At 40.1% G+C, this 27,166-nt stretch overlaps 1 protein-coding gene across 2 annotated transcripts in view; it reads right to left on the bottom strand.

The window, feature by feature from the left end:
- Positions 1–27,166, bottom strand: part of LOC133541765 (microtubule-associated serine/threonine-protein kinase 1-like) — a 142,673-nt gene that overhangs the window by 57,586 nt on the left and 57,921 nt on the right. For both annotated transcript variants that reach the window (XM_061885337.1, XM_061885338.1), the window contains exons 3-7: positions 20,074–20,168; positions 16,559–16,634; positions 6,376–6,448; positions 1,394–1,554; positions 1,187–1,262 (exon numbers count right to left, since the gene is read on the bottom strand). In XM_061885337.1, coding sequence (XP_061741321.1) covers positions 1,187–1,262; positions 1,394–1,554; positions 6,376–6,448; positions 16,559–16,634; positions 20,074–20,168 — 481 coding nt within the window. The remainder of the gene's footprint in view (positions 1–1,186; positions 1,263–1,393; positions 1,555–6,375; positions 6,449–16,558; positions 16,635–20,073; positions 20,169–27,166) is intronic.

Below are 27,166 nucleotides of genomic sequence, written 5' to 3'. Positions count from 1 at the left end.
CGCCTTGCATGGCAGCTCCCTCCATCAGTGTGTGAATGTGGAAATAGTGTCAAAGCGCTTTGAGTACCTTGAAGATAGAAAAGCGCTATACAAGTACAACCCATTTTAGATTAGATTAGATAGTACTTTATTTATTCCTTCAGGAGAGTTCCTCCAGGAAAATTAACATTTTCCGCACAATCCTATTCAAGATCAGACAAACATTACAGGGAGACAAAACATTCATCTACATTATTTACTTATTTTGGTACCGGTACCAAAGTGTATTTCGATTTTTTTTTTTAAAATAAAGGGCACCAAGAAAAATGGCATTATTTATTTTAACAAAAATCTTAGGACACAATAAATATATGTTTCTTATTGCAAGAAATAGTGAACATACTAGACAACTTGTCTTTTAATAGTGAGTAAACAAAGGCTCCTAATTAGTCTGATAACACATGCAGTACCATATTGTGTCATTTAACATTCTATTATTTTGTCAACATTATAGAGGACAAACTGTAAAAAATTAATATTAATCTACTTGTTCATTTACTATCAATATCTGCTTACTTCCCCTTTAACATATTCTATCTACACTTCTGTTAAAATGTAATAATCACTTATTCTTCTGTTGTTTGATACTTTACATTAGTTTTGAATACATTTAGGTATCGATCTGATACCAAGTAGTTACAGGATCATTCAAAGTCCTCATGTGTCCAGGGACGTATTTCCTGAGTTTATAGACATAATATGATTTTTACATTTTTTGTTAGCGGTGAGCTATTGTATCCTCCTACGGTGTGTAGTGAAGCATGTTTAGCTATTCCCCGTCCTGCAGTGATAATGCTACTTGGAAGAAACATACTTTATTTGTGGCCATGGAGGCAAGGATTAGTGATTTATAAGTAGCTGAAACACTGCATGTTAGCCGCTAGCTAGCTAGCCATGTCTTTAGACCAAAATGCGTCCGTTCTCCCTTTTTATGTCTACACACTGTGACTGCATGTTAGTACTCAGTGAGTGTGCACTGTCGAACATGCTCCTCTGCTTGTAAAACCAGGGATGTCATGGCGGGAAGGGGTTATTTTTTTTTTAGAGGCGGTGTAGTACTGAATATGATTCATTAGTATCTAAGTATATTAGTATATCTTTTTTTTAACATTTAAAAAAAAAAAATCTAAACATTTTAGATTATTACCTTTGGAAAGCGCTCCTTGTACACGTGGTTCATCATGACGATCTCGTTATCATAGCACGAGGAGGAGCGTCCAGGGCTGGAAGAAAGACCAAAGTCAGGATTTGGAACTTGGTCATAGTCTCAACAACCACAAATTAACTTTGCTTGAACCCGAAACAAACTCATTCTGTGGCTATGTGATCTTACTCCAGCGGGCCTGCAGCTGACCTGAGACTGCGGGAGCGCGGGCGCATGTGCGGAGAGGAGCGTCCGCCGTCATCGTCGGTGATGCTCTCCGTGCTGCCAAAGTGCTTGGACAGGAAGTGGAGCTCGTCCATGGTGGGCTGGAACGGCAGCTGGTGCAGACGCTCCTGGGAGGAACTGGATGACTGCAGGAGGCCAAGGAACAGGAAGCACGTGGCCATGGAGAAAGGAAGCCAGGGCGAATGTTGGCAGAAGAAGAAGGCAAACAAGATTGAGGTTGATCAGGGAAAAAAACTGCGGTACAGTAGTGGATATTTGACATCGAACAAAACAAGAACCAAGACTTTTTCAGTAAATACAATCTGATTGATAGCAGAGACAAGACCAGCCAGGTAACTGGGACATGTCTAGCTCGGTAGTTAGCACACTCGTTTCTCATGCGGTCCACTCTGGTTTGAGTCCCATGCAGAACTGGGAAAGCAGGGACCAAAACACTTAAAGTGGTGCCGTGACCCGGATTAGAGGGAGGTTGAGAGGAGTGAGTATAACAGAGGGGGTGTATATTGTAACGTCCCGAAAGAGTTAGTGCTGCAAAGGGTTCTGGGTATTTGTTCTGTTGTGTTTATGTTGTGTTACGTTGCGGATGTTCTCCCAAGATGTGTTTGTCATTGTTGTTTGGTGTGCGGCACATACAAACCCTGTTTCCATACGAGTTGGGAAATTGTGTTAGATGTAAATATAAACGGAATACAATGATTTGCAAATCCTTTTCAACCCATATTCAATTGAATGCACTACAAAGACAACCCATAAACCTGATTTTTTTTTTTTTGCAAATAATTAACTTAGATTTTAATGGCCGCAACACGTGCCAAAGTAGTTGGGAAAGGACATGTTCACCAATTTGTTACATCACCTTTTCTTTTAACAACACTCAATAAACGTTTTGGAACGGGGGAAACTAATTGTTGAAGCTTTGAAAGTGGAATTCTTTCCCATTCTTGTTTTATGTAGAGATTCAGTCGTTCAACAGTACGGGGTCTCCGCTGTCTTATTTTACGCTTCATAATGCACCACACATTTTTGATGGGAGACAGGTTTGGACTGCAGGCGGGCCAGGAAAGTACCCGCAATCTTTTACTACAAACCCACGCTGTTGTAACAAGTGGCTTGGCATTGTCTTGCTGAAATAAGCAGGGGCGTCCATGATAACGTTGCTTGGATGACAACATATGTTGCTCCAAAACCCGTATGGACCTTTCAGCATTAATGGTGAGTTCACAGATGTGTAAGTTACCCATGCCATGGGCACTAATACACCCCCATACCATCACAGATGATGGCTTTCGAACTTTGCGCCTATAACAATCCGGATGGATATTTTCCTCTTTGTTCTGGAGGACACCACGTCCTCTTTTTCCAAACATAATTTGAAATGTGGACTCGTCAGAATACAGAACACTTTTCCACTTTGCATCAGTCCATCTTAGATGAACTCGGGCCCAGCGAAGCTGGCGGCGTTCCTCTGTGTTGTTGATAAATGGCATTCGCTTTGCATAGTAGAGTTTTAACTTGCACTTACAAATGTAGCGACCAACTGTAGTTACTGACAGTGGTTTTATGAAGTCTTCCTGAGCCCATGTAGTGATAAACTTTACACACTGATGTCGGTTTTTGATGCAGTACCGCCTGAGGGATCAAAAGTCCATAATATCAATGCTTACGTGCAGTGATTTCTCTAGATTCTCTGAACTTTTTGATGATTTTACGGACCGTAGATGGTAAAATCCCTAAATTCCTTGCAATAGCTCGTTGAGAAATGTTGTTCTAAAACTGTTCGACAATTTGCTTACAAAGTGGTGACCCTCACCCCATCCTTGTTTGTGAATTACTTAGCATTTCATGGAAGCTGCTTTTATACCCAATCATGGCACCCCCCTGTTCCCAATTAGCCTGCACACCTGTGGGATGTTCAATATTAGGGTTTGATGAGCATTCCTCAACTTTATCAGTATTTATTGCCATCTTTCCCAACTTCTTTGTCACGTGTTGCTGGCATCAAATTCTAAAGTTAATGATTATTTGCTTAAAAAAAAATGTTTATCAGTTTGAACATCAAATATGTTGTCTTTGTAGTGCATTCAATTGAATATGGGTTGAATATGATTTAAAAATCATTGTATTCCGATTATATTTACATCTAACACAATTTCCCAAGTCATTTGGAAATGGGGTTTGTATTTGTAACAGTGTTAAAGTTGTTAATACGGCCACCCTCAATGTGACCTGTATGACTGTTGACCAAGTATGGCTTGCATTCACATATGTGTGTGAAAAAGCTGCATATATCATGTTGGTTGCCCCGGGAGATTTTCGGGAGGGGCACTGAAATGCGGGAGTCTCCCGGGAAAATCGTGAGGGTTGGCAAGTATGGGCTACTCCCTGAATAGGCAACACACCACAGTCTACTAAAAAACTATATATATATATATATATATATATATATATATATATATATATATATATATATATACATTATTAAAGTAAGTAAGTAAGTCAATTTGTATTTATAAAGCACTTTTCACAGATACAAAGGTTGTTAAAAATCTAAGTTAAAAGGTGCATTAACTATAAGCTTTACTAAAATGAGAAACTTTCAAATGTTTCTTAAAAGTGTCAACACAGTCAAGATCACAGAGGGACTGGTGCAAGTTGTTCCAGAGTCTGGGAGCTATAGCCTGGAATGCCAGGTCTCCAGGGGTTTTAAAATTAGTTTTGGGGCACCCTGGCCTGAAGACCCTGAAAAGTGGGTGTAAAGCAAGTCAGTGATGTACTGAGGGGCCCCCACCATGCAACTCACGGAAAGTCAGGACTAAAACTATTATTTTCAAACTCATTTGTCAGCACCTGTCAAGACCAGGTCAAATTAGGGTTGGGGTTTTTCCTGCGTTGGGTGTTTTTGTTCCTGTCTAGCGCTCTTATTTCTGTTCGACTTCCTGTTTTGTCCTGCCTCTGAGCGCTGATTGTACTCACCTGCCTCCGATGAGTGATCGGGACACTCACCTGCCTCTGATCACTAATCCGAGGGCTTTATACACCAGCCTTACTTCTCGGCGGCTGCTGGATTATTGCATTCCGTACGCTCGCTGATGCTTCCTGTGCACTTCCCCGCTGCACTATTATGTATACTGTCCATGCAAGAAGGATCTGGTTTCCCATGGCATAGTCTACAAACCCAGTTTCCATATGAGTTGGGAAATTGTGTTAGATGTAAATATAAACGGAATACAATGATTTGCAAATCATTTTCAACACATATTCAGTTGAATATGCTACAAAGACAACATATTTGATGTTCAAACTGATAAACATTTTTTTTTTGCAAATAGCGACCCCGAAGGGAATAAGCGGTAGAAAATGGATGGATGGATGGATAATCATTAACTTTAGAATTTGATGCCAGCAACATGTGACAAAGAAGTTGGGAAAGGTGCAATAAATACTGATAAAGTTAAAGAATGCTCATCAAACCCTATTTAGAACAACGCACAGGTGTGCAGGCTAAATGTGAACAGGTGGGTGCCATGATTGGGTATAAAAAAAGCTTTTCAAAAAATGCAAAGTCTTTCACACGAAAGGATGGGGCGAGGTACACTCATTTGTCCACAACTGTGTGAGCAAATAGTCAAACAGTTTAAGAACAACGTTTCTCAAAGTGCAATTGCAAAAAATTTTGGGATTTCAACATCTATGGTCCATAATATCATTTAAAGGTTCAGTTATTCTGGAGAAATCACTACACGTAAGCGGCATGGCCGGAAACCAACATTGAATGATCGTGACCTTCAATCCCTCAGACGGCACTGTATCAAAAACCGACATCAATCGCTAAAGGATATCACCTCATGGGCTCAGGAGCAATTCCGAAAATCATTGTCACTAAATACAGTTCGTCGCTACATCTGTAAGTGCAACTTACAGAAAGCTATTTTATGCAAAGCGAACACCATTTATCAACAACATCCAGAAACGCCGCCGGCTTCTCTAGGCCCGAGATCATCTAAGATGGACTGATGCAAAGTGTAAAATTGTTCTGTGGTATGACGAGTGCACATTTCAAATCGTTTTTGGAAATATTCAACATTGTGTCATCGGGACCAAAGGGGAAGCGAACCATCCAGACTGTTATCGACGCAAAGTTCGAAAGACAGCATCTGTGATGGTATGGGGTGCATTAGTGCCCAAGGCATGGGTAACTTACACATCTGTGAAGGCACCATTAATGCTGAATGGTCCATACAGGTTTTGGAACAACATATGTTGTCATCCAAGCAACGTTATCATGGACGCCCCTGCTTATTTCAGCAAGACAAGGCCAAGCCACATTCAGCACGTGTTACAACAGCGTGGCTTCGAAAAAAAGGAGTGCGGATACTTTCCTGGCCCGCCTGCAGTCCAAATCTGTCTCCCATCGAAAATGTGTGGCGCATTATGAAGTGTAAAATACAACAGCGGAGATCCCGGACTGTTGAACGACTGAAGCTCTACATACAAAAAGAATGGGAAAGAATTCCACTTTCAAAGCTACAACAATTAGTTTCCTCAGTTCCCAAACGTTTATTGAGTGGTGAACATGCCCTTTCCCAACTACTTTGGCACATGTTGCAGTCATGAAATTCTAAGTTAAATATTATTTGCAAAAAAAAATAAATAAAGTTTATGAGTTTGAACATCAAATATGTTGTCTTTGTAGTGCATTCAATTGAATATGGGTTGAAAAGGATTTGCAAATCATTGTATTCCGTTTATATTTACATCTAACACAATTTCCCAACTCATATGGAAACAGGGTTTGTACGTGTGTTAATCAGTGGAACACCATTGAATTAAGATGAATTAAAATAATTCATGCAATAATTCTGTTGTTTTTAGTGCATATAAAGGTAGTGAGGGAGGGTGTAGGTCTGGGAGTGGTGGGTGATGGTGTGGTCTCAGAAGGGACTTACTGTTGAGCTGGGAGTGTTGGTGCCATATCCTGAAGAGGGCAAGGATGCTAAAGACCACCGCCGTCCATCCGCTCTGTTTGGAAAAGGCAAAATTACTAAAAGGCTTGTTTTATGAGGCAAAATGCAGAACTTCTCAAACCGTACCTCCATTTTTACGTCACGACCATAAGCGCACCTACCAAATTTTACAAGAGGTAAGTGGTGGTGCCGTCCATCCCTCCATCCATTTTCTACCGCTTATTCCCTTTGGGGTCGCGGGGAGCGCAGGTGTCTATCTCAGCTACAATCGGGCGGAAGGCTGTGTACACCCTGGACAAGTCGCCACCTCATCGCAGTGGTGGTGCTGTATCGGTTCAAATGTGAACGGCAGCCATCCCTAATTGTCGCAACTCTCAATGATAGCGTTAAGTACTTTAACTCTAATTACACTACTATTAGTAAGCCCTGTTTAAAACCCTACCAGCTAAACACAATTTTATTGCAGCAGCTCCCCTTAATGTTGACTTGTAGAGTTCATGCATTAAAGGGGAACATTATCACCAGACCTATGTAAGCGTCAATATATACCTTGATGTTGTAGAAAAAGGACCATATATATTTTTTAACCGATTTCGAAACTCTAAATGGGTGAATTGGAATCAATAAAGTACTATCTATCTATCTATCTTTTGGCAAATTAAACAACTTTCTATTGTTTGCTCTCGGAGCGATGACGTCACCTAGGTAGTCAATCCGCCATTTTCTCAAACACATTACAAACATTGAGTCAAATCAGCTCTGTTATTTTCCGTTTTTTCGACTGTTTTCCGTACCTTTGAGACATCATGCCTCGTCGGTGTGTTGTCAGAGGGTGTAACAACACGATTAGGGATGGATTCAAGTTGATTTCTATGGAGTGTGCATCGATTAGCACGGCATGCTAATTGTTTGGTCTGCACATTTTACCAGCGATGCTACAACAGACATGGCAAAGAGATGTATGGATATACTGCGACACTCAAAGCAGATGCATTTCCAACGATAAAGTCAACAAAATCACAAAGGTGAGTTTTGTTAATGTTATGGACTTGTGTGCTAATCAGACATATTTGGTCGCGGCATGACTGCCAGCTAATTGATGCTAACATGCTATTTAGGCTAGCTGTATGAACATTTGTAGCTATATTTGCATCCAGCCTTTCCCTACAGCCACATTTAATGCCAAACAAACACTTACCAATCGACTGATTTAAGTTGCTCCTGCACATTTTACCAGCGATGCTACGACAGACATGGCACAGAGATGTATGCGACACTCAATCATTGGTTAGAGGGCGATCGCCGAATAGCTTCAATAGCTATTCGCTCAATAGCTTCAGTTTCTTCTTCAATTTCGTTTTCGCTATATGCTTCCATACTCCAACCATCCGTTTCAATACATGCGTAATCTGTTGAATCACTTAAGCGGCTGAAATCCGAGTCTGAATCCGAGCTAATGTCGCTATATCTTGCTGTTCTATCCGCCATGTTGGCATCGCTAAATGACGTCACAAGAAAATGGATGATGGATTTAAAGATAGCGAAAATCAGGCACTTTAAAGCCTTTTTTCGAGATATTCCATGATGGGTAAAATTTTGAAAAAAACTTCAAAAAATAAAATAAGCCACTGGGAACTGATTTTTATTGGTTTCAACCCTTCTGAAATTGTGATAATGTTCCCCTTTTAATCCTACCTCTTTTCATACCATTGCAATGTTATCCCATTTACTTGTTCTCTGTAACAGAACAGTGAATAAATAAATAATAGATAATGACTATACCATAGTAAGTAAACAAATATTGAATAAGTAAATAATCTTTTTCTCAAAAAAAAAAAAAAAGTTTTGAGAAGTTTATCATAATTTTTGTTCAGTGTACTTTGTGAACGCTTGTAGTTTGAACAGTCTTTTAAAGTGAATTATACTGATTTAATTTATTTGGTTAATACATGACATCATTTAATTCCACATACTAAAGGTCTTAAGTGTTGTACGTGCATACAAATGTTTTAAGTTGGATTTTCCTCTAATGCAGGGGTCTCAAACTCACTTCACCTGGGGGCCACTGGATGCAGAGTCTGGGTGAGGCTGGGCCGCAAAAAAAAATTTCTTAAAAAAATTTTTGCACACTCCTCAGCATGTCTAGTTGTAAAATGACGTCTCAAATTGTATTCCTTGTGCACCGCAACTTTCTCCTTGCAAATAAGACACGTTGGGGTGCCCCTGTGCTCAACAAAGAAATATTGCATCTTCCACTTTTCCTGGAATTTTATGTGCTCATTACTAAACCGTTCTCTTCACTGCAGGCTTTGAAAAAGACATGTTTTGGGTTGTGGAATATATTTGTATTTAACCGACGCACGGAGAATAATGTTATTTCCGCAATGTGTGTCGTTCCGCTTTTCCTCCCTACAGCAACACGGCGGTCGGCGGATAATAGCCGGGAAAGTACCGGGAAAGCGAGCGCAAATAAATGACGGCTCCCGGAGTGTTATGCGGTGTCATATGCAAATTAAACATAAAAAGAAAATAAATAACGGTTTGAATCGGTCCAGGTTATCAGGGACTGTTATTACTGACAGACAGGTGTTGCAGTGTGATTGCAGCCAGGCACGTAAAAAAGCCCTCGTCTCCACAACAACATTTCTGTCGCTTTCACTCTTTTGCTGCTTTTCCACTAACGCAGAGGTAGGCAACCCAGAACGTTGAAAGAGCCATTTTGGACCCAAATAACACAACGCTAAACAAAACATTAAGCTTTCATATTAAGGTGGGGGGCAAAAAATAACGTCTCGCAGGCCACGTGTCTGAGACCCCTGCCCCAAGGTTATATTTCTCCTCTTTTGTTGAGAATTGTACATTCTTGGCTAGCAGGTTATTGTTGACATCATTTTAGCTGTTTGCAAATGCACCAAATCTTTGAATTTTAAAGGCCTACTGAAATGAGATTTTCTTATTTATACGGGAATAGCAGGTCCATTCTATGTGTCATACTTGATCATTGAGCGATATTGCCATAGTTTTGCTGAAAGGATTTAGTAGAGAACATGACGATAAAGTTGGCAACTTTTGGTCGCTAATAGAAAAGCCCTGCCTTCCGTATGTGCGCGTGACGTCACGAGTTGCAGGGCTCCACACATATTCACATTGTTTTTAATGGGAGCCACCAGCAGTAAGAGCTATTCGGGCCGAAAAAACAACAAATTTACCATTAATTTGAGCGAGGATGAAAGATTCGTGTTTGAGGATATTGATAGCGAAAGACTGGAAAAAATAAAAATAAAAAATCAAGTTAAAAAAAAAGGGGGATTGCATTGGGACGGATTTAGATGTTTTTAGACATATTTACTAGGATAATTCCGGGAAATCCCTAAACTTTCTATTGTGTTGCTAGTGTTTTAGTGAGTTTAATAGTACCTGATAGTCGGAGGGGTGTGTCCACGGGTGTCTTAAGGCTAGTGTCTGAGGGAAGTCGACGGCAGCTGCATGGACGGCGCAAGCTCAGCTGATCTCCGGTAAGAGGCGACTTTTTACCACAATTTTCTCACCGAAAACTGCTGGTTGACATTTGGTCGGGATCCATGTTCGCTTGACCGCTCTGATCCATAGTAAAGTTTCACCTCCGGGAATTTTAAACAAGGAACCACGGTGTGTTTGTGTGGCTTAAGGCTAAAGCTTCCCAACTCCATCTTTCTATTTTGACTTCTCCATTATTAATTGAACAAATTGCAAAAGATTCAGCAATTCAGATGTCCAAAATACTGTATAGTTATGCGGTTAAAGCAGACAACTTTTAGCCGCGAGTCGTGCAGCGCTAATATTTCCTTACAGTCCGTGACGTCACGCATATGCGTCATCATTCCGCGACGTTTTCAACAATAAACTCCGCGGGAAATTTTAAATTGCAATTTAGTAAACTAAACCGGCCGCATTGGCATTTCAGTAGGCCTTTAATATTTGCTGTATTCATTACTGATTTGTTTCTTGCTACTTTACGTTGTATATTTTTACATGAGATTTCCAATTCATTTCATCATCAATTATTACACCACAAAATGTGTTTTCTTTTACCCTTTCAATATTTACTTCATCTGTCTGTATTTGTGTTTGACTTTCCCTTCTACTGTTACCAAATAGCATTATTTTAGTTTGACTGAGATTCAAAGATAGTCCGTTTTTGTCGAACCATCTTTTTAATTTTTTCATTTCTTCTGTTATTTTTTGTATTAGCTTCTGTTCTCCCTGAACACAACACAGTTGTAACATTTGCAAATAATACTAACTTTAAGTCCTTTGTAACTTTACAAATGTCGTTTATATAGAGATTGAACAAGTATTGATCCCTGAGGTACGCCACAAGATATTGTCAGCTCTGTTGAAGTGTGTTCGCCTATCTTCACGCATTGCTTCCTGTTGGTTAAGTAGCTTCTAACTCAGTTGAAGACCAACCCTCTGATTCCATACCGTTTTTAATTTATTCGGCCCCATGTCGGATTATTTAACAAGTTTTGGTGAAAGTATTTTGTCCAGAAGCGAATCATACAGAGAGTAGGGTGTGCATAAACGGTGGGAAAAACAATTCAGTCTTTGAGGCAGACATAAGCGCACTAGCAGGATAATATAAGCATTATCACGTCTCTAGCATGAATATATTTGTGTAATTACAAGAACTGGATCAAAGGCTGCATGTTTGTTGTCCTACTGAGTCAGCTGCTGCTCTCACACAGAGCTATGCCTCACTTTGACAAACCATCAACCCCCCCTACTGTGTTTCATGACCCCGGTGCGAGCCTCAGTTATCCCTTAGTCCAGGTCTGCATTGGAATAAATCAGCACTTTTAGTTATTTCATGCCCATTTTTTAATTTTCCTGAAGGAACTCTCCTGAAGGAATCAATAAAGTACTATCTATCTATCTATCTATCTATCTATCTATCTATCTATCTATCTATCTATCTATCTATCTATCTATCTATCTATCTATCTATCTATCTATCTATCCATCCATCCATCCATCCATCCATCCATCCATCCATCCATCCATCCATCCATCCATCCATCCATCCATCCATCCATCCATCCATCCATCCATCCATCCATTCATCGCTCTCTGCTTGGCATCAAAATTGGAAGACCAGGCTGGAGAATTAACATCAGAGTGAATATTAAAATAAAAATGAAAAATATCAGTGAATTTTTTTCAACCGAATGACCATGAAAACATCCCATGTTGAACACAGGAAGTGAGCCACGGAGTGAAGTGAAGTGAATTATATTTATATAGCGCTTTTTCTCTAGTGACTCAAAGCGCTTTACATAGTGAAACCCAATATCTAATTTTTACATTTAAACCAGTGTGGGTGGCACTGGGAGCAGGTGGGTAAAGTGTCTTGCCCAAGGACACAACGGCAGTGACGAGGATGGCAGAAGCGGGGATCGAACCTGCAACCCTCAAGTTGATGGCACGGCCGCTCTACCAACCGAGCTATACCGCCCAAAGAAAGGGTGGGATTAAATAAGATTTGCGTCCTTCTACTCCAGGGGTCGGGAACCTTTTTGGCTGAGAGAGCCATGAAAGCCGAATATTTCAAAATGTATGTCCGTGAGAGCCATATCATATTTTTTTAACACTGAATACAAGTAAATGCCTGCATTTTTAAGTAAGACCAACATTTTTAGAGTATAATAAGTCTCTTAATCTTTTTAATAACATTGTTATTCTGAAGCTAACCAATAATAAATAAAATGTCATGTCTGTTGATCATGTTTTTGTTTGGCCATGTGCTGTTTGTCCTTTGGACTCTTTAAGTTCCTGTTTTTTTCCACTCCCTTGTCTAGTTTCCTTGGTTACTCATTTTGTCCACCTGTCTCTGGTGGACAAAATGCCCGCTCACCTTCTTCCCGAGCACTAATCAGAGGCAGTATTTAAGCTCGTCTTTGCCAGTCAGTCGCCCTGTGATGACTTGTTTCATGCCTTGCCATAGTTTCGTGCTTCATGCCATGCCAAGTAAGTTTTGTTTGTTCTTAGTCTGTTTATGCGTTAGCTTTGTTCTTTAGCCCAAGTTGTGCCTCCGCTGTGAGCGATTTTTGTTTGTATATTTTTTTAGTTAAAATTATATCAGGTTTTTACCTAAATGCCATGTCCCGAGTAGTCCGTCTGCCTTCCTGGGAGAACGACCCCGCAGCAAGCTGCAAACCCCCCTCCCCATCGTGACATAAAATACTTCTTACCATTAATGCGACTTCTTGAACAGGTGCGGTAGAAAACGGATGGATGGATATAAATGCATGAGAATGTTTTATATTTTGCACGTTATGTTTAGCACTGTGATTACCAGCGAAATTATTCATAATTATCGCGTTAAGCAATGTCAGCTTAGATTTATCTGAGAGCCAGATGCAGTCATCAAAAAAGCCACATCTGGCTCTAGAGCCATAGGTTCCCTACCCCTGTTCTACTCCTTTTCAGGCAACGGTAACATTCATGTTAAAATGAATGATGAAATATTACCATTGCCTAAAAATTTTTTATATTTACAATCAGTTATATTCATTCTATATGTATACAGACTTATTGCATTTGTATCTTATTGTCTGTATGTATTTAAACATATGTGTTTGCTTATATATTCAACGAAAACACAACACTTAAATTTGTGCCCGTTTTTCACGGGATTAACTCAAAAAGAAAAACTAATTCTATGTGCGAGGCCAAGCCAAAAACACATTTTGCTAGATGATATATTATTAAAAAAATGTTAGGCAATAATCACTATCATTGCCAGCATTATTTTAGACCAATTTAAGCATTAACGCAGAGTTTGGCAACCCCGGGACTCTGGAGCCGCTTAGCGCCGCCCTCATGGCTCCCTGGAGCTTTTTCGTAAATGTATAAAAATGGAAAAAGCAGAAGCAGCCGAGTGTGTCAACAATAGCGGCGTGAGCTATCAATGCGTTGCTAAAGTAGTCCGTCTGCGTTAGCGCTTATAATACCAATATAACTCATATTTGGTTAACTTTCAGGTCAGAACATGTAAATGTTGTTGGCTGTTTATTGATGTTTTTAGAGTATAATGAGAGGACCCTACGTCTATCGACTCAATTGTTAGCTATTCATTAACGATTTAGAATGCATAAACAAAGCCAAGCATATGTGTTCATATCCTACATAAGGACTGTGAATGATAAACACATCTCTTTCACATTTTCAAGTACGACTGACCTAATAATATGGCCAGAGTACAGACGTGCTACTACAGTGACGTAGAATCCACGGCAATGGTCGAAGATATTCAGAGTGGAATACTCAAAATGGCCGACTGAATTTGTGGCATTTTGTGATGTTTATTTTCACATAGTTTGCCGATTGTAAATCGGATATGGTTTAATGGGTACAACGAAACTTATAAAGTCAACTAGTTTTTCCACTCTTCTCCTTCTTTAGACTAACATCTGGATGCCGGACATTTATCTATGAAAATATGGAGAAGCTGCTGATGGAAGGAGATACCGTAGGAGTCCACTCTCCAAGTTAAATGCTGTATATTATTAGCGCAATGCTTCATAAAACTACTGATTGTTTTGCTTTCATACAATATTTCTCATCTAAATGTTCCTTTTTCTATCTTATCATATTACATGTTAAAATTACCTTGATTTCAATTCATTTCAGTGGAGTTTTGAGTGATGAGCTCCGCCACAGAACCAGTTTAGCTCGAAAAATTGAGGTGTAAATACAAACCCTAAAACCAGTGAAGTTGGCACGTTGTGTAAATGGTAAATAAAAACAGAATACAATGATTTGCAAATCCTTTTCAACTTATATTCAATTGAATGGACTGCAAAGACAAGATACTTAATGTTTGAACTGAAAAACTTAATTTTTGAGCTAGTTGTTAACAGGTGTGTGCCATGGTTGGGTATTAAAGCAGCTTCCAAAAAATGCTCAGTTATTCACAAACAAGGATGGGGCGAGGGTCACAAACTTTGTCGACAACTGTGTGAGCAAATTGTTTAACAGTTTAAGAACAACATTTCTTAAACGGCTATTGCAAGGAATTTTGGGTTTTCACCATCTAAGGTCTTTAATATCATCAAAAGTTTCAGAGAATCTAGACAAATAACTGCATGTAACATTGAATGCCCGTAACCTTCAATCCCTCAAGCGATACTGCATCAAAAAGCGACATCGGTGTGTAAAGGATATATCTACATGGGCTCAGGAACACTTCAGAAAACCACTGTCAGTAACTACAGTTGGCCGCTACATCTGTAAGTGCAAGTTAAAACTCTACTATGCAAAGCGAAAGCCATTTATCAACAACACCCAGAAAGGCCGCCAGCTTTGCTGGGCCAGAGCTCATCTAAGATGGACTGATGCAAAGTGTAAAAGTGTTCTGTGGTCTGGCGAGTTCACATTTCAAATTGTTTTTGGAAACTGTGGACGTTGTGTCCTACGGAACAAAGAGGAAAAGAACCATCTGGATTGTTGTAGGCGCAAAGTTGAAAGGAAAGCATCTGTGATGGTATGGGGGTGTATTACAGCCCAAGGCATGGGTAACTTACACATCTCTGAAGGCACCATTAATGCTGAAAGGTACATACAGCTTTTGGAGCAACAGATGTTGCCATCCAAGCAACGCTATCATGGACGCCCCTGCTTATATCAGCAAGACAACGCCAAGGCACGTGTTGCAACAGCGTGGCTTCATAATAAGAGAGTGCATGTACTAGACTGGTCTGCCTGTAGTCCAGACCTGTCTTCCATTGAAAATGTGTGGTGCAATATGAAGTCTTGTGGTTAGAGTGTCCGCCTTGAGATCGGTAGGTTGCGAGTTTAAACCCCGGCCGATTCATACCAAAGACTATAAAAATGGGACCCATTACCTCCCTGCTTGGCACTCAGCATCAATGGTCTGAATTGGGGGTTAAATCACCAAAAATAATTCCCGAGCGCGGCCACCGCTGCTGCTCACTGCTTCTCTCACCTCCCAGGGGATGATCAAGGGTGATGGGTCAAATGCAGAGGACAAATTTCACCACACCTAGTGTGTGTGTGACAATCATTGGTACTTTAACTTTAACTTAACTAAAATACCACAACAGAGACCCCAAACTGTTGAACAACTTAAGCTGTACATCAAGTGCCATTAAATTCTAAGGTAATGATTATTTGCAAATAAAAACGTTTTTTTTCTCAGTTCGAACAATAAATATATTGTCTTTGCGCTCTATTAAATTGAAAATGAGTTGAAAATGATTTGCAAATCATTGTTGTGGAGAGACGGAACCGATGAGCAGACAGCCGGGTAGGACAAACGGCGGTCCTACTCAAGATGGCGGTCAGGGGGCGGAGTGTGTGGGTGAGCGGAGAGGCGGGGCGCGCTTGGAGCGACGCTGCAGCAATCACAGTCAGGTGCGTAAACCACACACCTGCTCTCAATCCCTGCATCTTCTCCTGCAGTTTAAAAGGGGAGAAGGAGGAGCGATCGTGGCAGAATACGGAGGAGAAACCGCAACAACGAAAGACGACGAGAGCGACCAGAAGACGGATGAGCCCGAGAGGAAGACGCAGTCACCGGCCACCGTGGCGCGTCGAGACGAGCAGGAAAAGAGGTCGCGCTAGAAATTGGCATGACCGACTGGGACCAAAGCATGTTTATTGAAATAATAAATGAGGGTCAAACCTGTTACAATGCGTCTTGTATCGATGGTCCCTGCAACCCACACGATGACGGCTGGAGACATGTCACAATTGTATTCTGTTTTTTTCAAATTATACAACGTGCCAAATTCACAGGTTTTGGGTTTTGTAATATTTTGTGTCACAAATTAAAAAATAATAATATCACAGTGGCTGCTTACAGTGTGTGTAGGCACAATGCAAAAACACCACCACCTGTCCACCCTCACCAGCACGTTCAATAAACACAGAGTGGCTGTGAACATAATGGCCCGACCCATTCGCACATGAGTCACCCCGTTAGGCCGCCAGAAGCTGCGAGATGCTGCCTGCTTCCCAGCGTGCGCAACACCTCCCCGACCAATTCATACATCTGACGCCCCCCCCCCCCCCCCCCCGCCTCATGTGGCACAAAACAGACGGCACAACAAGCGTTTGAAGCACGTAGCGGAGAAAAAACAAAAAAAAAGAAAAGAGCAGTGACCTTCTGGAGGAGGCGAAGGAGAAGTGAGCCGGGTTGCTGGGGGAGAAGTTCCTGGGGCTGTCCAATGGACTGCTGCCTGCAGGGACGACAACACGAGATAATAAGACCCAAAAGAAAAAAGGTGAGTTTAAATGTCGATTTAGGTGGAGTTTGTGCACACCGTCGTAGGAATGCTGATAACATTTGATGTTGAAGTGTGTTTTCTTTAACTGCTTCTGGAAAAAGTTTGCCAATAGTGCGCCAAAAGGAAGCAAACGATCTCCATGTTTGTTTACAGTCAAGTTGAAAAGGAGCACTTCATTTGCTCATCCTCACACACCTACAGCACAGGAGGGGTCATCTATATATTATCATATATATTAAGAATAGTAATTAATAATGCATAAATTGAAACGACTGGTCGGCACAGCATCGGCTCGAACACAGCAAGAGGTAAGATACAATGAAGTTTATTTAACAAAAGGAGCTTTAAACAAAAACACTGGAGCTAAGCAAAAGGCAAACAAAGGAAGCTAGCGTGTGAGCTAGGAAAACAAACAGAAATATTAACCACTTGGCACAAAGGCACAAAAAAGCAAAAACAAAAACATTTAGTATGAGAGCTAAGAATAACACAAATGCGTAGCGTGTAAGATAGCGTGAATAAACATATGAAGCAGTCGTCACCTGTCGCAAATTAGAGTCCCAGACTGAACAACGAAAAGAGGCAGGCTTATATAAGGAAGGTGACTACAAGTAACAGGTGTGCGGTACCCGAGAGTAGCAGGTGGAACAAATCAGGAACCATGGAGACAAAGCAAACAGGAAATAAGGAGTCATACGGGGAGAATATACAAAACAAGAGAACAAAACAACAACCTGTGAAGATCCGAGTAGCAGATCGCAACATAAATAAAATAAAGAAAATAGATGGATGGAAATCAATAAAATATACATACCGTAAATTCCGGGCTACAAGCTGCTGCTTTATTCCTACACTTGGTACCCTGCGGCTTTATAAAACGGTGCGGCTAATTTATTGGCTTTTTTTTTTGCTGACGGCGATATTGTAACTAGTTAAAATAAAACATTAGCAAACACCCCAAAAATATGTTACTGTTTGGCTTATTAGTGATTCCCAAAGCCCACAAAAAGTCTGCAGGCTACAGAGCGTTTTCTATTCGGGCTCCAGTACTATGGAGTTAGAGATGCTACCTCAGTAGAAGAATTAATGTCCCATCTTAAAACTCATTTGTATACTCTGGCCTTTAAATAGACCCCCTTTTTAGACCAGTTGATCTACCGTTTCTTTTCTGTTCTCCTCTGCTCCCCCGGGTCACAGGTCCAGTGGCCATGGATGAAGTGCTGGCTGTCCAGAGTCGGGACCAGGGGTGGACCGCTCGCCTGTGCATCGGTTGGGGACGTCACTATGGACTGGACACTCACTATTATGTTAGATCCACAATGGACTGGACTTTCAAAATATTATGCTGGACCCACTCGACGTCCATTGCATCCGGTCTCTCCTAGAGGGGGGGTCACCCACATCTGCGGTCCTCTCCAAGGTTTCTTATAGTCATTCTCATTGACATCCACCGGGTAGTGAGTTTTTCCTTGTCCTTATGTGGGATCTGCACAGAGGATGTCGTTGTGGATTGTGCAGCCCTTTGAGACACTTGTTATTTAGGGCTATATGAATAAACATTGATTGATTGCTTTGTGTTATGGCGCTATCTTTCGGACGAGTTCGCTCACTGCAGGTGCTGCAGTGTCCTTCCATTTAGTGCTGTCAAACGGAAGTAAAAGTGCCGTTGCGTCTTCTAGCCATCCATAGCGAATCTACTCACACAGATTCTTCATTCATCACTCCAAGCAACGTTTGGAAGTTTTACAATATCACTCAAACTGTTTACTTACTTGACCGTCCCAATATGTGATGTCTGTGGTTTCATGCATATTTGTACATGCTATGGTTAGCATTAGTTAATAGGCTAACACATTCTGTGTTAGTATTATTAACTTACAAAGACATTATTTTTGTATTGTTTCAGTTCAAAAAATTCCTCAGTTAATTCACCAAAATGTCACCATGGTATTATTGAGTCAGTTTAACTGATTGGAGAGCTAGTTTGCGCAGCTAGTTGGTCCGTGACAATGACTTCTGGTTTGTTTGATCAGCCGTTTTACTGCCGTTTTACAGACACCCTTTGAAAACAATTAAAGTGTGTAAATAAACATTTACAAAATAGTTCTGTGTAAATAACACATTTCACAATGTATATATCTGTGGCTCATAGTAGGATGCAACTAATAAATGGAAAATAATAGTTGTTTTTTTTAAATAGTGGGTGCGGCTTATATCCCCCAAATATAAATAAAATAGTAATAACTTCTCATATTGGCACAATAATTATTATTTTGATATTTATCCTGCTTAGCAGATTGAACAGCTAGTTTGCGCAGCTAGTGGGTCCATGCGGATGACTTCTGTTTTGTTTGATCAGCCGTTTAACTGCCGTTTTACAGACACCCTTTGAAAACAATTAAGGCGTGTAAATAAACAATCACAAAATAGTTCTGGGTAAATAACTCATTTCACAATGTATATATCTGTGGCTCATAGTACTCTGCAACTAATAAATGGAAAATAATAGTTTTTAAAAAAGAAACAGTGGGTGCGGCTTATATCCCCAAATATAGTCCAGAAGGGCATGGTAAATAAAATAGTAATAACTCCTCATATTGGCACAAAAATTATTATTTTGATATTTATCCAGCTTAGCTGATTGAAGAGCTAGTTTGCGCAGCTAGTGGCTCCCTGCCGATGACTTCTGTTTTGTTTGATCAGCCGTTTTACTGCTGTTTTACAGACACCCTTCAAAAACAATTAAGGTGTGTAAATAAACATTTACAAAATATTTTTGTGTAAATAACTAATTTCGCAACGTGTATATCTGTGGCTCATAGTACGGTGCACCTAATAAATGGAAAATAATATATTTTTTAAAACAATTAGTGGGTGCAGCTTATATCCTGCCTTACAGTCCGGAAAAGTATGGCAAATAAAATAGTAATAATAATAATAATAATTAATAATATATTATTAATTCCTCATATTGGCACAATAATTATTATTTCAATATGTATCCTGCACACCTACTAAAAACACAAAGCTAGCATGAAGGCTGTTTTTTTTCTCTTTAAAAATATATATAATTTTATTGAATTTCACAATTTAAATATGATAAAATGGCCACCACATCTTCTGATTTTTCAGTATGCGATCTTAAGGGGAAAAGGTTTGGACACCCCTTTCTTAAGTTAAATATGGACTTGATGGACTTGCTGGACAGACCATATGTCAAACATTTTCATTTCTGAAAGAAATATGTTGACATGTGTCATCCTCTCCATTTATGCGTAACTGTGCCAGTTTGCACCTGCCGTCCAAATGTTCTAAATTAACACATTATTGGCACTATTTCCTACTAACGTTGTAAAAGAGCACATTGGAAGCAGCGTCCTCCTGCACTTACCAAGGTGTCCCGGGAGCGGCAGAGGGGAGTGTGGGCGAGGCAGAGTGGGGGAGGTGGTGGTCAGGATCAGACTTTTCCTGTTGCTTGTGCGACAACTGGGGATACAAAACAGGAGAAAGAAGGGAAAATATATTAGGAGTGTTAATGTCTGCAACGTATTGAGAAGAAACAGATATGCACTCAAGTGATAAAGGAAATTACAGTCATTCATCCTTACTGGACATCTACACTTTAATAATATTGGATGCCAGTTCTATGATGAACTACATTCCTCCATAAAATAGATAAACAGCTCTGATAAATTGTTATATTACTTCAAAGAAAACTGTTTTTTTTAATAACATTCTACCCGAACATTAAATAAAATCAAATAGAAAAACGGCACCAAGGGAAGTATCCAACACTTCTGTTTTCTAAAGTAAATGTGTATAACAGTTATAATCTACATCAACAACAAGATCATCCACATAAGCAATATGATTCTCTACCTCAACTATATGATCATCTACATCAATAATATGATCATTCACATCAACAATATGGTCATCTATATCAACAATAAGATCATCTACATCAACAATACGATCATCTACATCGACAATATGACCATCTACATCAACAACATGATTGTCTATCTCAACTATATGATCATCTACATAAACAATATGATCATCCACATCAAATCAATCAATCAATCAATGTTTACTTATATAGCCCTAAATCACTAGTGTCTCAAAGGGCTGCACAAACCACAACACGAACCACTACGACATCCTCGGTATGTCAACATAAGGGCAAGGAAAACTCCCACCCAGTGGGACGTCGGTGACAATGATGACTATGAGAACCTTGGAGAGGAGGAAACCAATGGATGTCGAGCGGGTCTAACATGATACTGTGAAAGTTCAATCCATAATGGATCCAACACAGTCGCGAGAGTCCAGTTCAAAGCGGATCCAACACAGCAGCGAGAGTCCCGTTCACAGCGGAGCCAGCAGGAAACCATCCCAAGTGGAGGCGGATCAGCAGCGCAGAGATGTCCCCAGCCGATACACAGGCAAGCAGTACATGGCCACCGGATCGGACTGGACCCCCTCCACAAGGGAGAGTGGGACATAGGAGAAAAAGAAAAGAAACGGCAGATCAACTGGTCTAAAAAGGGAGTCTATTTAAAGGCTAGAGTATACAAATTAGTTTTAAGGTGAGACTTAAATGCTTCTACTGAGGTGGCATATCAAACTGTTACCGGGAGGGCATTCCAGAGAACTGGAGCCCGAACGGAAAACGCTCTATAGCCCGCAGACTTTTTTGGGGCTTTGGGAATCACTAATGTCACATCTTAAGTGCCCAGGAAGCCAGTGCAGGTGAGCCAGTACAGGCGTAATGTGATCAAACTTTCTTGTTCTTGTCAAAAGTCTAGCAGCCGCATTTTGTACCAACTGTAATCTTTTAATGCTAGACATGGGGAGACCCGAAAATAATACGTTACAGTAATCAAGGCGAGATGTAACAAACGCATGGATAATGATCTCAGCGTACTTTAGTGGACAGGATGGAGCGAATTTTTGCGATATTACGGAGATGAAAGAAGGCCGTTTTAGTAACGCTTTTAATGTGTGACTCAAAGGAGAGAGTTGGGTCAAAGATAATACCCAGATTCTTTACCGTGTCGCCTTGTTTAATTGTTTGGTTGTCAAATGTTAGAGTTGTATTACTAAATAGAAGTCGGTGTATAGCAGGACCGATAATCAGCATTTCCGTTTTTTTGGCGTTGAGTTGCAAAAAGTTAGCGGACATCCATTGTTTAATTTCATTAAGACGCGCCTCTAGCCGACTACGATCCGGCGTGTTGGTCAGCTTTAGGGGCATGTAGAGTTGGGTGTCATCAGCATAACAGTGAAAGCTAACATCGTATTTGCTTATGATGTCACCTAGCGGCAGCATGTAGATGCTGAAGAGTGCAGGGCCAAGGACCGAACCCTGGGGAACTCCACACATTACCTTAACGTACTCCGAGGTGACATTGTTATGGGAGACACACTGCATCCTATCAGTAAGATAAGAGTTAAACCAAGACAGGGCTAAGTCTGACATACCAATTTGTGTTTTGATACGATCTAATAAAATATTATGATCGACGGTATCGAAAGCAGCGCTAAGATCGAGGAGCAGCAACATAGATGACGCATCAGAATCCATCGTTAGCAGTAGATCATTAGTCATTTTTGCGAGGGCTGTCTCCGTAGAGTGATTTGCCCTGAAACTGGATTGAAAGGTTTCCCATAGATTGTTAGACGCTAAGTGTTCATTTAACTGCCCCGCAACAATTTTTTCGAGGATTTTTGAAATAAAGGGAAGGTGAGACACCGGTCGGTAGTTTACCATGAGGTCAGGATCGAGGTTAGGTCTTTTAAGAAGAGGATGAATAACCGCTTTTTTGAATGCTAGGGGAACAGTGCCCGAGGAAAGTGATAAGTTTATAATATTTAGCACTGATGTACCTAATAATACAAAGAGCTCCTTGATCAGTTTCCCAGGAAGAGGGTCAAGTAAACATGTTGTTTGTTTTATTCAATTTACACGTTGTAACAATTCCTCTAATGTTATTTCCTCAAAACGAGAGAAACTATTTTGGAGGGCAGTATCCGCCGTATATACCATCGTATCAGTGTTAATAGAACCCCGTTGTAGCTGGGACGCATTGTCTTTAATCTCCTTTCTAATGACTTCATTTTTCTTACTAAAGAATTGCATAAAGTCATCAGCTGAGTGGGTGGAGCTACTGGAAGGGGTCCCTTGTTGGGTTAGCGATGCTACCGTACTAAACAAAAATTTAGGATCGTTTTTATTACGGTGGATGAGATTTGAGTAATATTTAGCTTTAGCTAAGGTAAGCAGCGTTTATAAGTTATTAAACAATCACTCCATGCTTGATGGTGCACCTCAAGTTTAGTCGTGCGCCATTTGCGTTCCAGCTTTCTACATAATAATTTCTGAGCTCTAGTTTCTTCTGTAAACCACGGGGTGTGCTTTTTTGGAGCCTTTTTTAACTTTAACAAAAATATGATTATATGATCATCTACATCAACTATATGATCATCAACATCATAAATATGATCATTTACATCAAAAATATGATCATCTACATAGACTATATCATCATCTACATCACAAATATGATCATCTAAATTAAAAAAATATTATCATCTACATCAACCATATGAACATCTACATCAACTATATGATCATGTACATCAACTATATCATCATCTACATAAACTACATGATCATCTACATCAACCATATGAACATCTACATCAGCTATATGATCATCTACATCAATAACATGATTACCTACATCAACAACATGATCACCTACATCAACAATATGATCATCTACATCAGGGGTCGGCAACCTAAAATGTTGAAAGAGCCATATTGGACCCAAAATACAAAAACAAATCTTTCTGGAAAGATTAAAAATTAAAAGCCATACTACATACAGATAGTGTGTCATGAGATATAAATTGAAATATGAGGACTTAAAGGAAACTAAATGAGCTCAAATATAGCTAGAAATGAGGCATAGTGATGCAATATGTACATACAGCTAGCCTAAATAGCATGTTAGCATCGATTAGCTTGCAGTCATGCAGTGACCAAATATGTCTGATTAGCACACTCCACATAAGTCAATAACATCAACAAAACTCACCTTTGTGCATTCATGAACATCGTTATAAGTTTGGTGGACAAAATCAGACAGAAAAAGAAGTGGCATAAATCACGTCTGAGAAAGTCGGAGAAAGAAATACATGTAAACAAACAAGGGTGAGTTCAAGACCGCCAAAATTAGTAGGACAAAACGGCGATCGCCAAATACTCGAATCAGTGAAGCATATTTACTATAAAAAGTGTGCTTTACAGCATTAGGGAGGATTGTGTCATGTTTGTCCTCCGACAGTAGTAATTCAAGTACCCCCTAATCAGAGCACAGCATTTCTGGTTGAAAAAAAAAAATAAAGAAGTAAAATACCGCACTATGTCATCAGTTTCTGATTTATTAAATTGTATAACAGTGCAAAATATTGCTCATTTGTAGTGGTCTTTCTTGAACTGTTTGGAAAAAAAGATATAAAAATAACTGAAAATTGTTGAAAAATAAACAAGTGATTCAATTATAAATAAAGATTTCTATACAAAGAGTGCCCTCTTCGGGGATTTTAATAGAGATCCATCTGGATTCATGAACTTAATTCTAAACATTTCTTCACAAAAAAAGAAAATTTTAACAACAATATTTATGGAACATGTCCACAAAAAATCCAACTGTCAACACTGAATATTGCATTGATGTATTTTTTTCACAGTTTATGAACTTACTTTCATATATTGTTGAAGTACTATTCAATAAATATATTTTTTAAAGGATTTTTGAATTGTTGCTATTTTTAGAATATTTAAAAAAAAAATCTCACGTACCCCTCGGCATACCTTCAAGTACCCCCAGGGGTAAGCATACCCCCATTTGAGAACCACTGTCCTACAGAAACCAAATTAAAACAAAAAATATAATTTTCCCCCCTCATCATTTCCATTTTTCATATATTTTTGAAAAAGCTCCAGAGAGCCACTAGGGCGGCGCTAAAGAGCCGCATGCGGCTCCAGAGCCGCGGGTTGCCGACCCCTGATCTACATCAACAATATGATCACCCACATCAACAACATAATCATCTACATCAACAATATGATCATCTACATCAACAATATGATCATCTACATCACAAATATGATCATCTACATCAAAAATATGATCATCTACATCAACCATATGATCGTCATTCTACATCAACTATAAGATCATCCACATCAACAATATGATCATCTACATCAACTATATCATCATCTGCATCAAGTATATGATCATCTGCATCAACAATATGATCATCTACATCAACAATATGATCATCTACATCAACAATATGATCATCTACAACATCAACTATTAAATCATCTAAATCAACAAAATGATCATTTACATCAATGCTATGATCATCCACATCAACAGAATGATCATCTACATCATCAATATGATCATCTTTATCAACTCTATGATCATCTAGATCAACTATATTACCATTTACATCAACAACATGATGAACATTATGATCATCTACTTCAACAATATAATCTAGATCAAGATCCTCTAAGAATTCCAATTAATCTGACAACAGTTTTTTCCCCCCTGTTGTTTAGGGTGGTCTTTATTCAGTGAAGGATTTGGATTGTCAATGCTGCAGTGCATCAATACAAGCTGGCTACAAATGAGCGCACACACATGCTTGACCTTAAACGTCTTGGCTTTCAGCGCTGCCTTGCAAGTATTCAGCGTACACCCACAGTGCAGCCAACACGCTAACGAGGAGCATTCCAGAGTGATGCTCAGTGGCCACTGAAGATCAAGCGAGGGCGGGAGGGAGCGAGGCACTCAGCGGAATGAGAACACAAGCAGGCACGGAATGATCGGTGATGAGGGAGATAAAGTGAGGGTGGGGGATGGCTGCCTACAATCATGACATGGCAGCTGGATGAGGGGAAGAACATCTCCAGGGGACAGAGAACCATTTCAATGTAAAACAAGGCAAATCAGAGGCAGCTGAAAGCACCCTTGCAAGGTAAACATGACCTAGATTTCTCTCTCCATGGCATACATTTGCTAGGACGCTTATTAACGCTGCACAAACATGACAGAATGCGCATCCAAACACATGAAGGTTGTGTGTGTAAAAAATAAAAAACCCTGTTGGGGTGCACGCCTGACACTTAGGATCACGTCCTTCCCAAAGGCCTGACTCACCGCCGAAAATGTCAGGAATGCTGGTGTAAAAACCAGCATATTAACAGTTAGCATGCGTCAAGTAGCGAGTTATCCGACTCTGCGGTGCGCTGCTGCAAAATTGACAAGAAAAATCCATCCATCCATCTTCTTCCACTTATCCGTGGTCGGGTCGCGGGTGCAGCAGCCTAAGCAGGGAAGCCCAGACTTTCCTCTCCCCAGCCAGTTCGTCCAGCTCCTCCCGGGGGATCCCGAAGCGTTCCCAAGCCAGCCGGCAGAGAGAGTCTTCCCAAAGTGTCCTGGGTCAACCCGTGGCCTCCTACAGGTCGGACGTCCCTGAAACACCTTCCTAGCGAGGCGTTCTGGTGAGCTCCCTGACCAGGTGCCCGAACCACCTCATCTGGCTCCTCTCCATGTGGAGGAGCAGCGGCTTTACTTTGAGCTCCTAGCATAAAACGTCAGCATGCTAATATAAGAGATGTTAACATACCTCCAAGGTGGTGCCAAGCATCAAAATTCATGACTTTTATGTTTAAACATACAAACTTAGCTGAAAAAACCCCAGGATACAACGTTGGCGTGCCAATACACCAATACAACAGACATCAGCATACTTGCGAAGTGGCGCCACATATCAAAATTCATTAGCATGCTAGCTTTAACATGCTAGCGGTTAAGAAGAAATACCAAAATGCACGATTTGTCGGCGTAAAATAACGAAATTTGCTAAAAATTAGCATTGTATTTTAGCATTCTAATGAGACATATTTCCAAGATGGCGAGAAGTATCAAAATGAAACGATTTTTATGTTTTTACATACAAAATCAGCGAAAAAGCTAGCATAAATTTTTGAGGATGCAAACGCTCCCACTTGCTTGACAGCAGCACCATGGTTTTTTTCATGTTTAAACATACTAAATTAGCCGTAATATATATATATATAATACTTTATTTATTCCATCAGGAGAGTTCCTTCAGGAAAATTAAAATTTTCAGCACAATCCCATTCAAGATCAGACAAACATTACAGGGAGACAGAACAGGATCGCTGACGGGTCTGCCGGCTTCCAGCGCCCCTTACAAAAAAGATGACATACAGGTAAACAAGGATGGGGGAATGGGAGAAAAAAAATAGAAGATTAAAATAAAATAAAAAAATCGGTCTTAGCCTGGGCCCTAGAGAGGGGGTGCAGACTGACGCCAAGGGGAAAAAAAACACAACTCATAGCCATAGTACACATCCCTCTTACATGTGT

The sequence above is a fragment of the Nerophis ophidion genome, linkage group LG23 (assembly GCF_033978795.1).
Source record: "Nerophis ophidion isolate RoL-2023_Sa linkage group LG23, RoL_Noph_v1.0, whole genome shotgun sequence".
NCBI lineage: Eukaryota > Metazoa > Chordata > Actinopteri > Syngnathiformes > Syngnathidae > Nerophis > Nerophis ophidion.
Note: the sequence above shows the minus strand (reverse complement) of the source record. Positions and strands in the feature narration are given on the sequence as shown.